Here is a 14,995-nt window from a genome sequence, read left to right as displayed (position 1 = left end):
ATCAGCAAAACACTCCCATAAGACACTGTTAGGTGTCATTATAAACTGAGCACAGGTCTTTTGTTACAGCCATGTATGAACATGGATTTGGTGAAAGGCAGAAGAAATAGAGGGACAACAGGATAAAATTTTACAATGATTGATAGTTCTTGTCCATTATTTTTATTATTGTTTCAGCAGGCAGAAAAGAGGAGTTTCCCCCATGCTCCCCAGAGAACAATCTTGGTCAATGACATATTCCAAATAATGCCTTAAATGGCAAAATAAATCCACCACAGCAAAACTAAGACTAACAGTAGCTGAATTTCAGAGACATCTGCATTACAACCCAAATAAAACCTGAACAAGTTTTGCATACTTAAACACAATAAAATGAGCGAAAACAATAATGAAGAGACTTCATCACTAATTCAAGAGCCATTCCTACAAGAGTATTTGATAGACACTCTTATTTGCTTCCAAGATCTCCATCTAGTGATGGAGAAAAGACTTCTTTGCAAAGTCACGCTCCTAATGTCACAGAATATATATAACAAGAGTGTGAAACCTAACACTTTTAACACCTCTCCTTTCTTGGGTCCCACCACCCATGAAAGAAACACATAAATGCTACTTGGAATTATTCGAATGACAGACATGTAACAGGCATAGACCGTAATTTTCTTCTCATATTACGTATCAGCTACAACAATCTCATGGAAAAATACAGTACTACCAGCCACAGCAAATATGTGTAAAAATAACAGACTGTGCTGTGTGATGTACCCCAGCCTCGATATCGTGAGTTTCATGCAGTCTTCACCATTTTTCACTGATGACATTGAACATAAAGAAAAAAGTATCAACTGCAGAACTGTCTTTTAAGTCTGTGCCATCACAAATCTGTCTTTCTCACATCTATCAATACCACATGTTATTCTAGTCCTTCTCAGATGGCAGGTGAAGGGTCAACTTCCTCTGCAATTTAAGGATGACTTTAATTACCAGTCTAGCAAATGGGTTTGGGGGGAAAACAATAAAAAAGATACAGTGGGAAAAAAAATTTTCTTCACTGAGCAGTAGAAAGAAGTCTCACACACAACTTTTTCCCATATATGCTGATATTCCTAAAAGTACTTGCATCAGTAGCATTTTTACTTCAATTTATACTCACAAACAAAACAGGTTGCAAGGTGCACAACAGTGTACATCACTGTCATGTAGTATGAATAGGAAATCACTTAACTAGGTGAAACAGATAACATACTTATTCTTATCATGGTAATCTTACTTACAACATGACTTGTTTCAAAAGAACAAAGTGTTCCTGTAAAGAAATTTTAATGCACCTCAGGATGAATGCATGTTACAGGAAAACACACTTTCTTTCTTGAAATACGAAACAAACTCAAGAGCCTTGATTTCCACCAAGATCACAAAATCAAAACAGGAAAACTGCCCACACTTCCCTACAATGGCTAAGCAAGCCAACAGCTGAGACATAATCCTAAAGGGAACTGAACAAAATCCTGCATAGAGGACTATTGAAAAGTGAAGTAAATAGTCAGAAGGTGAGATGACAAATTCTAATATCAATGAAAAAAATGCAGAAGATTTTTCATTGGAAGAATAGGTCAACAGCAGGGTATTTCAAAATCCTATATCTGTTGCTTTGATGTATTTACAAATGATCTGAAAGGGCAAGGAGTGAAATTAAAAGTCTGCACATAACGTGATTACAACAGGCAAGGGCAAAAATAACTAAGAAACTAAGAAAAATGTAAAGACAAATAAGTAGCTGGAGAACACAATAACATACCATTCAGTGTCCAAACTCAGAAGAGATATAAGATCAGAGAGATTAAGCAATCAGTAGACCTTAAAATTCTAAACTAACTATATGAAATTGAGAAAGACATGTATGTATCTCCATAAACACTTGGAAAATCTACTCAACATTTAGCACAGTTAAAAAAGCTAAGAAGATTAAGTTAGAAATAGGAAGAAAAATATTAGAATAAAAAATGAGAGCAATATGTCCCTGTTAAATTAATTGACATAGCTGAATTTGGACTGCTGTTTGCATTACCTTTAAACCCATTTCAGAAAGTATGTCAAAGAAGTGGAGTCAGAGGACATCCTGGAAAAGTCATAAAATACAGAAGTCTTTTGAAAGCACATGGAATATAATGCAAGTTGCTTTAGAAAACAGTTAGGAAGAAGGAACAAAGTAAATATCCAAAATCACAGAGGATATAGGCTAGTGAAGAATAATCACAATACACAGTAGTATTTATCATCACATACATCTTAAGGCTCAGACTCCCAAATTACAGCAATTTGCCTACACGAGGAGAATAACAAACTGCTGCTGACCACACTTTGTAAATATGAATTGATAAGGAATAAAGTTTAATAGTAAATATATGCTGGAATAGTAAAAATACTTACTAAAGACCTGGTCTTTCCCATAATTAAAATCAACATGATGTTTGCAACAAACCCACAGAGGAGAAATGGAGCATGTGATCAGAACATCTCTATAAACATATTTAAGCTATAATTAAAATTCTGAACATTGTGAAGACATAGTGAAGCTTGCATTCGCAGGCTCATATCCATCAAGAGTAAGTATTATCTCCTACTTCTCACACACTTCTTCCTTTGTTTAGACACATGTAGTGACTTTAATTGGAGAATCACATGGTAATTTCCAGAAGTCACTCCAGCTTTGACAAGTGTTGTTATCACAGAATTCTGGTCTCAGGTTTTGTATAACAAAATAATCAGGGTTTAGCTATATTTCTAACTATGATTTTTCTAATATTTTTTTAACTATTATTTTTATTTTTTTAAATGATTTTAGGCTCTGAAATTAAAAAAAAAAAAGATAAGTTTTAGTTAACTGAACGTAAACATGTTGACTGTGAATCTTTTTAATCTTAGAGACAAAAAAATCTAATTAGCATAAACACCTCTAATATAGTGTCAAAATTATCCTGAACTCAAGAAAAACAAGACCAAGAAATTCACTGTAAAGGTTAGAATAAAATAAAATAAAATTAAAAAAAAAAAAAAAAAGGAAAAAGTCAGGCATACTGACAAAAGCAGCAATTCAGACTTATTTCTCTAGTATTGCTAAGATGTTGATTATACAGAAAAACATGTTTTTCTATCTTAAACTGACTCATCCTTACTGAGACATGGACAGTCTGGATCTTACTACAAGTGCACAGACACTTTATGAGGGCAAGACTGGAACTTCTCAATCAGTAACACTGAGTAAATTCATGTTTCTCAGGATGCCTCCTGCTCCCATATTAAAATATAAGCATGTTACAGGAAGAGCTATGATCCTTCTATTCTGCACTTCAGTGCCAATGGCAAAGGGATCCACAGTGATACGGTATCTTAAAGAAACAGGATTATTGCATTTAAATAACCTTCCTTTCTTCAAGAATGTGTCGGTAAGGTTTCTGCCCTAGCTGACTGGCAAACACAGATCTCCCTGGATAGCAGACATCAAAAGCACCACTCACATTAGCCAAAGTAATGATTTCCTGAGGTTAACATCTACGTGAAAATACAATGTAAGAGTGCTCTGCTTTGCAAAAGTCAGTGTTACTTTGTGCTGCATGCTTAACAGCTTGTAAGATTCTGAGGTAGGCAGTAAGTACTCCTTCTGTGGGACTGAAAATATGTTCCAAATTCCTGAGAACTAATCAATTTTTGAAATAAAGTTGCCAAGATGTTATAATCTAAAGAAACTGGAAATGCTCCAACCAACCCCCACTATAACCCCTACGATTTTATCAGCTGCAGATCTTTACCATGGCCTACTGACCACCATAAACAGTAAGCAAAACAATCACACTTATCATTTCCAATTATTTCCTGAACAAAGAAATCAAAAAACCCAACAGCAAACAGCTACAGCAACTCTGACCTCTTCTTTATGTCCCTTTGAGAGTGGGTCCCCTCACAGAGGTGACCAAAATACCTTACTCCCAAATTCTACTGTGTGCCTTGCTTTAATCTATCATATATTATTAAAACAGTTTACATACAGGTTAAAAACTGTAACAATTCTTTCTATTTGGTATATCGAATAAAAAGGTCACCTGCAGCTCTCACAACTATTCAGTTATTTGAGTATTTGTTGTTGGCCTCTATGGTAAGCAACCCTATGAAAAATATTTCACTGACAGAATGCAGTATAAAGTAATAATGTGTATAAGTATACTGGTTTTGGCTGGGACAGAGTTAATTTTCTTCATATAAGCTTGTATGGTGCTATGCTTGGATACGTACTGAAAACAGTGTTGATAGCACAGGGTGTTTCAGATGCTACAGAGCAGAGCTTTCACAGCATCAAGGCCTCTTCTGCTCAGACTGCCCCAAGAAAGAGCAGGCTGGGGGTGCAGAAGAGGCTGGAAGAGGACACAGCTGGGACAGCTGACCCCACCTGACCAAAGGGATACTCCATACCATAGGACATCTGCTCAGCAGTAGTAAAAGCTGCAGGGAGGAAGGGAGTCATTCATTCAGAGTTATGGCATTTGTCTTCCCAAAAAAACATTTCACGTGATGGACCCCGGCTGTCCCGGAGATGGCTGAACACCTGCCTGCCCATGGGAAGCAGTGAATGTATTCCTTGTTTTGTTCTGTTGGTGTGTGCAACTTTTGCATTATCTATTAAGTTGTCCTTATCTCAACCCACAAGTTTTCACAAGTTTCCACCTCAACCTGCTCAGGGGGAATGAGTGAACAGCTGTGTGGGGCTCAGCTCCCTCCAGGGGTTAAACCACAACAATAAGCTATTCAGAACTGCTTACATTCTGTCATTTTAGAAAGTCTGGCAGTGTGCTCCTGGCCTGAAAACATGCAAAATCAAAAAGTTTATTTCTGCTAGTAACAATTTCTAGAGTTTGATGTTGTCTTGACAAAAATGGGTTGACATGTGGCATAAGATGAGAACCATATTTGGCAAATAGGCTTTCACTGAGCAGAACTGAATAACAGCTCTTACAAATACTACGTCTGTTCTGGTGTGAAGAGTAGCTCTTGTAGTTCACAGTCATATTTGGAGGCATAGGGGAAGACTGTCACAGCATTCTAAAATCACCCAGTTATCTCACAGACACAGATGGTCCATCTTTTTGAGGGACTTAGTGCCACTGCAAGTAACTTTGTGAAGTCTACATTCCGCTGTTAGTCCAATAAACATAATCCTAAAAATGATCAAAGAGTATTTTGTGCTCACTCTACTTCCTGCAAGCTGAATAGATCAGTATGCAAACAGACATCTTGCAGCAAGAGAACCGCAGTGTCTTAATTCTGAAGAGACAGAATGATTGCAGAAAAGACAGGGCACTAACTTGAGTAGATACATGTATCTTTAGACAACACCCTTCTAAAGCCCTCAGCTATTTAAAAATTAAGAAGTCATAACTAGAAACTTCTCTTGAGCTCTGTGGTTGTTCCTTTGCTGTTCTTAAGTAAGCTAATGAGGCCAACTCTATCATGAATTCTCATGAGAATGATTCTTGAAAAGAATCAGGGAATGGGAGCTGGATTGGACAATCCCTGGCAATGCTTTTGCTGGATGGGAAATTAACACCTACTGAAATGAAGTTACCAAGGACATGAGTTTGCACATACATCTCAACCAAAACTTACTGCCTTGAATGAAGGATCAATGAGCAAGACAGTTTTAAAGCCACTGCTGTACATCAGGCACTTTCTAACATCAAGTCTCTGGAACACCACAAGTGCATGCTGTCCCAGCTCAGGTAGCACATAGCACAACTTGAACTTTGGAACTGGCATAAAATTCTTAGTGAATCTAGGTAGTTCTGAATGAATATGATGGACCAAGTTTGATGACTTATTACAAAATGTATAAACTCCAAAATTGTGATACATAGTGTTTGAAATACTTGACACTTGAAGAACAGTTGCTGTCACATGGCTGCAGCATGGAAATATCTGTTACTGCCACTAAGGTTATCTTGAAAATTTACTGATGTCTTTCAATTATGCCTGAAAACTTTCTTCATCTCAAGTGAAAAAGAGCCACTGTGTCACTTGTTACTTTGCCAAATAAAACCTGGCAACTAGCCAGAAGCATATGCAGCAAAGTTGAGTGCAACCTCCTACCAAAGATGAAAGTATTTGGTATTCTTTTTCTTCGGCATAGTTACTCCTAGTGCTGACTCTGTATGTTCAGTCACTAGTGGCCACTAGTTACTATAGCTCTACTTTATAGTTCAGGGATTAATAGCCTTAGAAGAGGTTACAGTGAGGTAACTATGTGCTAAAAAAAGAAAGACGAGGTATTTTGGTAACTTCAAAAGTAGGTGTTGTTGGCTGAAATTGTTCTGGTTAATATGCAAATTCAAAATGAAGTTATAATTATAACATAACTACGGTACCATGGTAAGTGTTGATGTTTGATGCAAGTAATTTTATGCTGTCTACAAAAATTATAGTGAAAATTTCTTTCAAAGGGATTAAAAATTCATAAGTAAAATAAGGTAAAAACGGCATGCTTTAGGAGATGGTTCATGGAACTCACAATTTGAGTAGATTTCTGGACATCAGCCTTTCCTTATTCTGCTAATGCAAGCTAAGACAAACAAGGCAAACACTTTTTTTATGTTTAATTCTATTAATTTTACAAATATATAAATGCAGAATTATTTCTAAACACAAATTTTCTACAGTTTGATTGTCGTTATTAAAACTAACAGGACATAATAATACCACACTGAATAGCTCTTACTTGTATTGACTGAATAGCATCTCATCATTTTCAATTTTTTCATACATAGATTTTATCTTCTCTTCAGATTCTTCCTCAGTTCTTTTAATTGTCTTTTGGATATCCATGAGTTCACAACAAAGATCACTATATATTTTTGATTTCTAAGAAAATAAAATAAGTTTTCTGAAAGATGTTACACAAAAATCATACGTAACATTTCAAATAAAAAATATTGTCAAGAACTGACAGATTCTTTGCAGTTTAAAAATTGAAGTTTAAAGTAGTATGTTGTGATGTCATTCAACTTGACAACAGATTCTATATGGTCTGAAAGATAATAGAATGTGTCTTGCAAAATTGCACAACAAAGAAAAGTTGGCAAGAGGGTTTTCATTCTGTTACAAATCTTTGAAGGTATTGTGAAAAGGTGGCTGCTTCCATGGGAAGATACTGACCTCTGGAGCAGAAAGAAAGAAATAATGTTAAGAGAAGTAACTCAGGTTTCACTCAGTAATCTGACAGAATCATTACTTAAACATGTCCTGCAGGACGTGCAAGACCCACAGTCACCTATGTAAAAGAGGAGCCTGAGACAATGCAGAAAATGAACACAATTTTCAAAGGTATTGGGACACTCAGTCCCTAACAACTCTCAAATAGAGCAACGCACATCTACTCTCTCTGCTTTTTAAAATATTACAAATATAAACAGATAACATGATATAAAATATTAGTAATTTATTATATTCTAGCACTTCACTGCTCAAACTAGTTCTCTGGATATTAAAAGCCTGAGAATCTAAATAATATAATTGCTTGAATTGCAAAGAAAATTAAATATAAGCTGCTTTTTAAGGCCATGGGAGGAAAAAACCAACCTGAGTAACAAACAGCCTATAAATCAAAGCACAATGGAACTCATAAATGTTTTATTTGACAATTAGAAATTTTGTTGAAATGAAATATACAACTAAGTTACAGTAACAGCAAATCTGTCTTTTTTACGACATGCAGTATCACTTTTTGGAAAGACAAGAGAAAAACCATCTAAAAAAGAAGTATTTATTTAACATAGTCTTTAGGAAAGAAATATTTTAAGTCCGCTTCCTGAGTTGTATTTTAGCAGACCTCAGTATTTTAACCACAAACAATATATTCTAAGATGTTAAGAAGAAAAAAAGACATAAAATAAAACCAGAAATAACTACCTTGATTTTAATTAGCCAGTATTTTGAACTTATCTCATACCACTGATGAACTGTGAGCTATTTTACAGGTCAGAACTAGTTCATGATAATTCTTGTATTATTTGTGTAATAGGCAATTAACTCTTTTTAATTTTAGAAGTATATTCACATGGTTGTTGAGTCCTCTAAATATGAGGTTAAAAATAAAACAAATTAAAATAAACACGATTTATCAAGAATCACCAGCAAACAAAAGACCATTTTTAGACTGCAAGTACCTTGAAAAAGATACTAACTTCTGGATTTGTATTTAAAAGTTACTATAGAAAATATATAGAAAACATAATAATCAGTACTAAAATCTGTACTTGAAGTACCATGGTAACCCTCCTTTTTTAGACATCAATTTTAAGCTATGTACAACTTTACTATACTTTTATTATTCAGCCTGATATCATCCACATTAGGCGTTTATTATCAATAAATTATAAGTTATCAATAAATACTATCACTAAATAAATTAGGAAAAATGCACATCAGCACTTAAAAATAATTAAATCTTACAAACATTTTTTGACAGCTTCTAGCATCTCCATATTCTGGAACAAACACTGATATCTGTAAGAAGTCTAAAAAGAATCTATGCAAATATCAGGTATGTGCTGTCTACCTTTCCAATGAAAAATCCCACATGAAATCAACTTACAAAATTAGAATTATATTCCACATATGCTTGAGAGACATTTATTGAAGGCCAACAGCATTATCCTCCCTGGATTCTGTCTGCACTGAGTGCCAGTATGTAGCAGTATGGGGACACAATTCACAGTCTTTGCATACAAAATTTAATACAGACTTTGGTACTTCCAAAATACTGCTGTTCTGCAGAAAGGTATGCACCTATGTAGTGGGAAGTTTCTCAAAGAATCTTTGTTTGTTTGCATTTACCTTTTCGTAAGTCAGTAACACATCCTTCACAGCTGCTTCTTCCAGATTTAGCTTTTTTTCCAGCAGAGGGCTGTATTTCTTCATGAAGTCTATGTCATCCTGAATCCTTCTGTTGACTGCTTCTATGTTAAGTATTTGGTTTTGTACCTGTCGCAGCCGACAGCTTTTACAATCAAGATGCCATTGTAGCTCCAAGATATCTTGAATACACATTTCATATTCTGTTAAAAATATAATTAGCATAAAAAGGAAGTATCTGAGTGACACCATGAATACCTAGTGAGATTAGGAAATACGTTGTCATACTACTAAGTATAAGACTTGCAAAATTTTGCTGTAAACTACTTTGACGGTAAAAAGAGGATATTGGTTACAAAAGACCACCAAATATTACATCAGCAGTGGAACTGTTTTTAAACTCGTATTTACTATTCCTAAGAAGTCATTCAAGCAAATCTTCAGAGTGAGGGGTGGTTTTGTTTTGATGAAGGAAATTAAAACATCTAGCCTTAAGGCATTTCTAGAGGAGGCTATTATAACAGAAAAACAGCTCTATTGAGCTTCTGAGTCTCCAGCCATAGACACATGTGGATGCAGAGGAAGAGCAGGGCAAGTATAAATCCCACATCCATTTTGCTCAGAAAAAAAAAGGGTTATTAGAGATAGTGTCCTACAGCAGCTGATGTTTTTATATGGAAAAAATTATTGCTACGACACCAGGGAAAAAAAAAATCAGAAAATTGTTTAAGAGCAGTAAATGTTGCTATAAATCTGAGAGAGAGAGGCACATTTTGCTGAGAAAAAAAAATAAATTAAAAAGGTGCTCTAGCTCTAAGAAGTAGCCGTGAAATATTCAATGCAATCCCTTAAGAGTTAATAAACTTTGCTGCATTAACAAGACATAAATCACAAATTTACAAAATTATTACTTCATTGCTACTAAAAGTTTAGGAGACATTATATGAATAAGTGGCTTTTCCACATCATACAAGGTGACACCTAACATTAAGATGAATAAAATGTGTTTTACATTGGGTTTTTGTTACATTTCACAGAAGGTAATTTCTGAAGATAGGTTATGTCACTGCATTTACTTGAGGACAGATGCAGCAGGAGCTGGCAATAATGGAAATCAAGGGACGTCCAAGAAAATAACAGGAATCAATGTATATTCTGAATGGGTCACAAAAACTCTTAATCAAGAATCTCCTGGGTTTGTAATACTTAGATTAGGGATAATTATAACATCTCTGAGGGTCTTTTCACTTCATCCTCAATTCCATTTTAGCATAATTTTTGTCTTATAGATAATACTATGAAAAGTTATAATCCTGAAAATTACAAATTTACTTCAAGGACACAACATCATACTGACATAGCCTACTGACAAATCAAGGGAGAAGAGTGGGTTAATTTTCACAGCCAAACTTAATGCTGGTTTATTTTGTCTTCTTTTTTTCTTTTTTTCTTTTTTTTTTAATACTGCATTATTGCATATATTAACAGAAATGAAAATGTGTTATTTATATTCCACTATTCCAAACCTTTGATATTTGTAGACAATGCTAAAGTAAAAGCAACACAAATGTATAGCAACATGCAAAAGTTATTTACAGTTGCACAACTGTAAATACATCAAGAAGCTCAAATCATGAACTACGGTGCTGAAGAATTAAGATTATATTATTAACCTTCTCTTCATGCAGTTCTTTTCTTTTGTAAAATTGACCCTTCAATTGTCAGAGAACTTTCTCCGGAAAGTAGTTTTGCATTTATCAATGAATTTTAATTCTGATTATTTATCCCATCTCCTCCTGTGTTTTCAGGGCATCATAAACTGTCCTTCAGAGGCGACTTTTTAAAGTAATCTCTGCAAACTGGTAACACCTTAACACAGGTTTTTAGTTTCCAAATCAAGAGCTAACCATTGGCTAAAATAAACAAACATACATACATACATTATTCTCATATATTGCTACAGATATGCACTATTTGACATTTTGTCTTCCTAGGGGAAAAAAAAAGAAAAAAGAGAGAGAGAAAGCATCTGGAACTGAATGACTCCTGGCTTGCCTACATTTTCACTCCATGTTTACCTTTCAGTAAACACAGCTATGGAAGACTCTTGCACGGTCACCACACTCTGGGTTGTGAAGTATTTTTTGAAGATCTCAGGATTATGTGCTCCAGAATATGCGCTAGAGTACCAACTGTGTTTTCATATCCAGGAACCTACTGTTACAAATTATGCAACATTTCTAGAAGTCAATGTTCTGCTTCTGACCATGAGTAAGAAGACAAACAGAAAACTGCTGCTAAGTGGCTGCCTTTTTTTTTCTTTCTTTTTTCATTAATTCTGTTGTGTAGATGCCAGTTCATCACAAAAGGTAATAGTAAAGGTCCTTTGAATCTGTGATTTCAATAAGACCTATCAATGGTTACATCAAACAATTCCTACTAAATATGTAAGTACCTTATTCTAGTTTATCACATTTTAATTTTTCTTAAAACATTTTTTTAAATTCATGGTTTAACCTATGGTTTAACTCAAATGCATTATTTTATAATTCTCTTTCATTTTCTCATTCCTTTCCCCAAACTTAGTATTTATTAATATCTTCAGAGAGTCTTGTCTACTCTCATGCAATTTCTCAAACAACACTGAACATTCTATAGTACTTCCCATATGTTTTTTCTGGATATATATTCAAGTATATCAAATTCAGAAGAGTAAATCTTGTATTCCTATCACAATAAACACAACTATTGTCATTCTTATGCTTGGCAATGAACTAACTGGAAAATAACAAATATGCTTAGTTTCAATATTGATACCTTTTTGCACGGCTGCGGGGAGATGCTGAAGCCTCCAAAGTGACATAGAATCAATTTTCATGGCAAGCTTTTTCCCTCGCTGTTTCTCCAACTCCAAAGCTTTTTCTGCCTCCTCACGATCAGCCTCCAGCCGCTTAATTAGCTCAGTAACTTCCAATAGCAAAGCTTCTGTTTCCTGCTTCAAGGTTAATGTCTTGCCATCTTTAAAAATACATTAAAAATACTTTTTTATGAAAGCTTAATCATATGCTCTTTATTCGAGCTTCATTCTCAAGACAAGGTTGGCCTGTTCACATGTATCACAGTAAGCACAATTTATTACATTGCCGTCTTTAAAAATACATCATAATTATTTCTTACAAAGGCTTAAACATACACAATTTATTCCAGCTTCTTTCTCAATATGAAGCTGGACTCTTCACATCCCTCAAGGCAATCACAACTGGTTACAGACAAAACTTTCACACTCAGTAGTATTTTCCTCCAGCCTATTTCCAATGCAGAATGCAATAAAAATGTATTAATAGAGATGGTACAAAATTTTCATCTTTGCCTTGTTGCTTAGGTAAGTAATCATACAAATAACAGTACAAGTTCCTAATACTCTCAATTTTTTAAAGAATATTTATTTAATTTTATTTTCCTAAGTATCAATGACTTCATTAAAGTCTTTGGAGTTCTAAAAATATTCAGTATAATATCTCAACAGCACTGTTTTACTCATGATACACACAAATAATCAACATTTCATTCTGTGAAATTTGGTTATAAAAAATGTCTTAGTTATTAGTTCTGACAAAAGATTCTTTGAGGTCATCATCCATTGTGTTGATCTATAAAAAATGGGAATTATATAAGCTACAGAGCTGAAGAAATTTCCATTTTGATCCCACAGTCAATAATTCCCTATATTATTTTAATGAAAAACTGCAAACATTGAAAAGAAGGACAACTACTTAAAATCTGGGGTTAAATTTTGGCTTCACTGCCATCAACAGAAATTTTATCACACAATTTATTGCAGACAGGATTGCCTCAGGCTAGTAATACTTCAAAGATTGTACATAGGCTTAAAACCAACGCACACAATCTCTTTAATATTTAAAACTTAATTCAAAAATGTATAGTCTGAGTAAAGATGCAAACTGTAAAAAAAAAAAAAAAAACCTCTACTTTGAGAGAACATTGTGAATACCCTGTAACAGCAATGCAGTTATTTGTTCTACAGAAACTAAATGAAAAAAAAAAATCTAGAATTTCCAACAACCAACCTAACCAGTTTAGCTGGTTCAAACGCTAGATAGGTTAAAATACAATATGAATCTAAATAAAGAAATGTAAGCTATCTTCTTGTAAACAGGATGATTTAATAGTACTTAATATGACAGTTAAAATGTATGTCTTTCAGCTCAACAGACAATACACACAGATTTCAAAGGATACTCACATCATTTACATAAGACAGAACAGGCAACAAGCAACTATTGTGACAAAGATAAAGTGTGTATTAAATGAGGCTAAGTAAATTTTACCACTCAGACTGAGTATTATTAAATATTTTTACCTTCACAAGATACATCAGCTTCTTTAAAATCCAGCTTAGTGGACAATGATAACCAGACATCTTCGACAGATTCAACACTGACCCGTTTTGTTATCCTGTAGATAAAAACCAGTCACTAAAAATTCTAGACTGAATTTAAATTTGCATTCTAGTTTCACTAAGTCAAAATTTCCTTTCTTGAATCTTACACATTTAAATGCTGGCTAGTTAAGTGGAATAATTGTTTAAAAACACTGCAAGTCATACAGAAGAATTATTGATTCTACAATTCCCATATAAATGCTTTTCTCATATTTCTTTACATAAATAGAAGAAACAGGATTCTTCACATCTTGTAGTTACACAGAACTTCAATTTTTGTCCTCAAACCCAAGGATATGCCAAAGAGAAACCGTTGTAGAGAAGCTGTTCCTCTTTCCAGTTCCGAACATACATGAACATACAATATATGCTTTACTGTACAGAGTCAGAAGTGGCAGAAGCATTTATTGCTGCATCTGTGCAGACACAGATACATTGCCACTGCATGTCAGATGTAGTTTCAGCTTTATCAGCTTAAAGGAAATCATCACTTGAGGGTCAGCAATGAAGAAAAAAGATTTTTAGAGATACAAAGGAAAAACGATAAAGGCATAAGGCTTAATGAGTTTCCAACAGACAAGCTTTTGAGACCTGAGAAACTCAAAAGCAGAGATGAGGAGAGCTTCATTTAAATGAGATCAGGACAAATTTAACCTGCAAGTGAGAGAGGCAAAGCAGTAACACAAGCAGCCAAAGAAGAACACAAGCAAATCATAGCCCTCATGTGAACTTAAGAGGCTCACTAGCCCACTGGAGTTGAGAACAACGGGGGGAAGAATAACCACCACCTGCTTATGACCACATATGCAGCTTAAAGAGTACATACAGGTCTTTCATATGCAGCTAATATGAAACAGAATCTACAGTCACAACATTACATTGGAGATACATGCATAATGTGAACATATATATTTGAAAGAACTCCATAAAAAGTTCCTTTTCCACAAAGAAATAACAGACAAAAAGCCTATGCTATAAACAGACCGAAAGAAATCCTATTGATGGCTTCCGAGATCAACAGAATATACATCTAAAGTACAGGAAACAGAAAAAAGTAATTCTGTGAAGTAATGGAAAATAGTAAGGCATTGGACAGGAAAACTGGGACCTGGTGATAGAAGAGATATCAAATTAGATACAGAAGCAGGAGTTTGATAAACAGCAGTTCAATAAGTAGGCAAACACAAAATAACTCAACAGGTATATCTGACAAGAAGTAAAGGTACACAGGGAAATGCAGGGTTTGTTGAGCAAAACATCTGGGACAACAAGCTCAGTGTATGAGATACATTTCTCTTCTTCAAACTCCTCTTTTAATCTTTGTAACTAGAACTACATCATAAAGTAGCCTACATCATGGATAATACAATTTAAAGTCACACTTTCTGACTTATTTTGTGTACTTCTGGAGTACTTGGCTTTGAAATCTACTTGTATTGTATGGTATTCTAGACTTAGGAAAAGTCTGAGTTCTCTAGGGTACTTCAAAGTACATGCAGCCAATATGTAAAATTTAGAAAAAACCTGCATGAGTTTTGTGTTTTAAAATCACATTTTGAATTTACATTTTAAAATTACATTTTAAATTTATAAGCCTTAATGATTCTGTATATATTCTAGGTATCACCAGTGCAA

General features: G+C 34.4%; 1 protein-coding gene across 1 annotated transcript in view; it reads right to left on the bottom strand.

Moving 5' to 3' along the window:
- Positions 1-14,995, bottom strand: part of CCDC178 (coiled-coil domain containing 178) — a gene marked incomplete at both ends in the record, with an annotated part of 164,779 nt that overhangs the window by 144,781 nt on the left and 5,003 nt on the right. The window contains 4 exons of the mRNA XM_082045605.1: positions 6,764-6,906; positions 8,881-9,101; positions 11,716-11,916; positions 13,280-13,374. Coding sequence (XP_081901731.1) covers positions 6,764-6,906; positions 8,881-9,101; positions 11,716-11,916; positions 13,280-13,374 — 660 coding nt within the window. The remainder of the gene's footprint in view (positions 1-6,763; positions 6,907-8,880; positions 9,102-11,715; positions 11,917-13,279; positions 13,375-14,995) is intronic.

The sequence above is a fragment of the Streptopelia decaocto genome (genome assembly GCF_964273445.1).
Source record: "Streptopelia decaocto genome assembly, chromosome: 2".
Classification (NCBI taxonomy): Eukaryota; Metazoa; Chordata; class Aves; order Columbiformes; family Columbidae; genus Streptopelia; species Streptopelia decaocto.
Note: the sequence above shows the minus strand (reverse complement) of the source record. Positions and strands in the feature narration are given on the sequence as shown.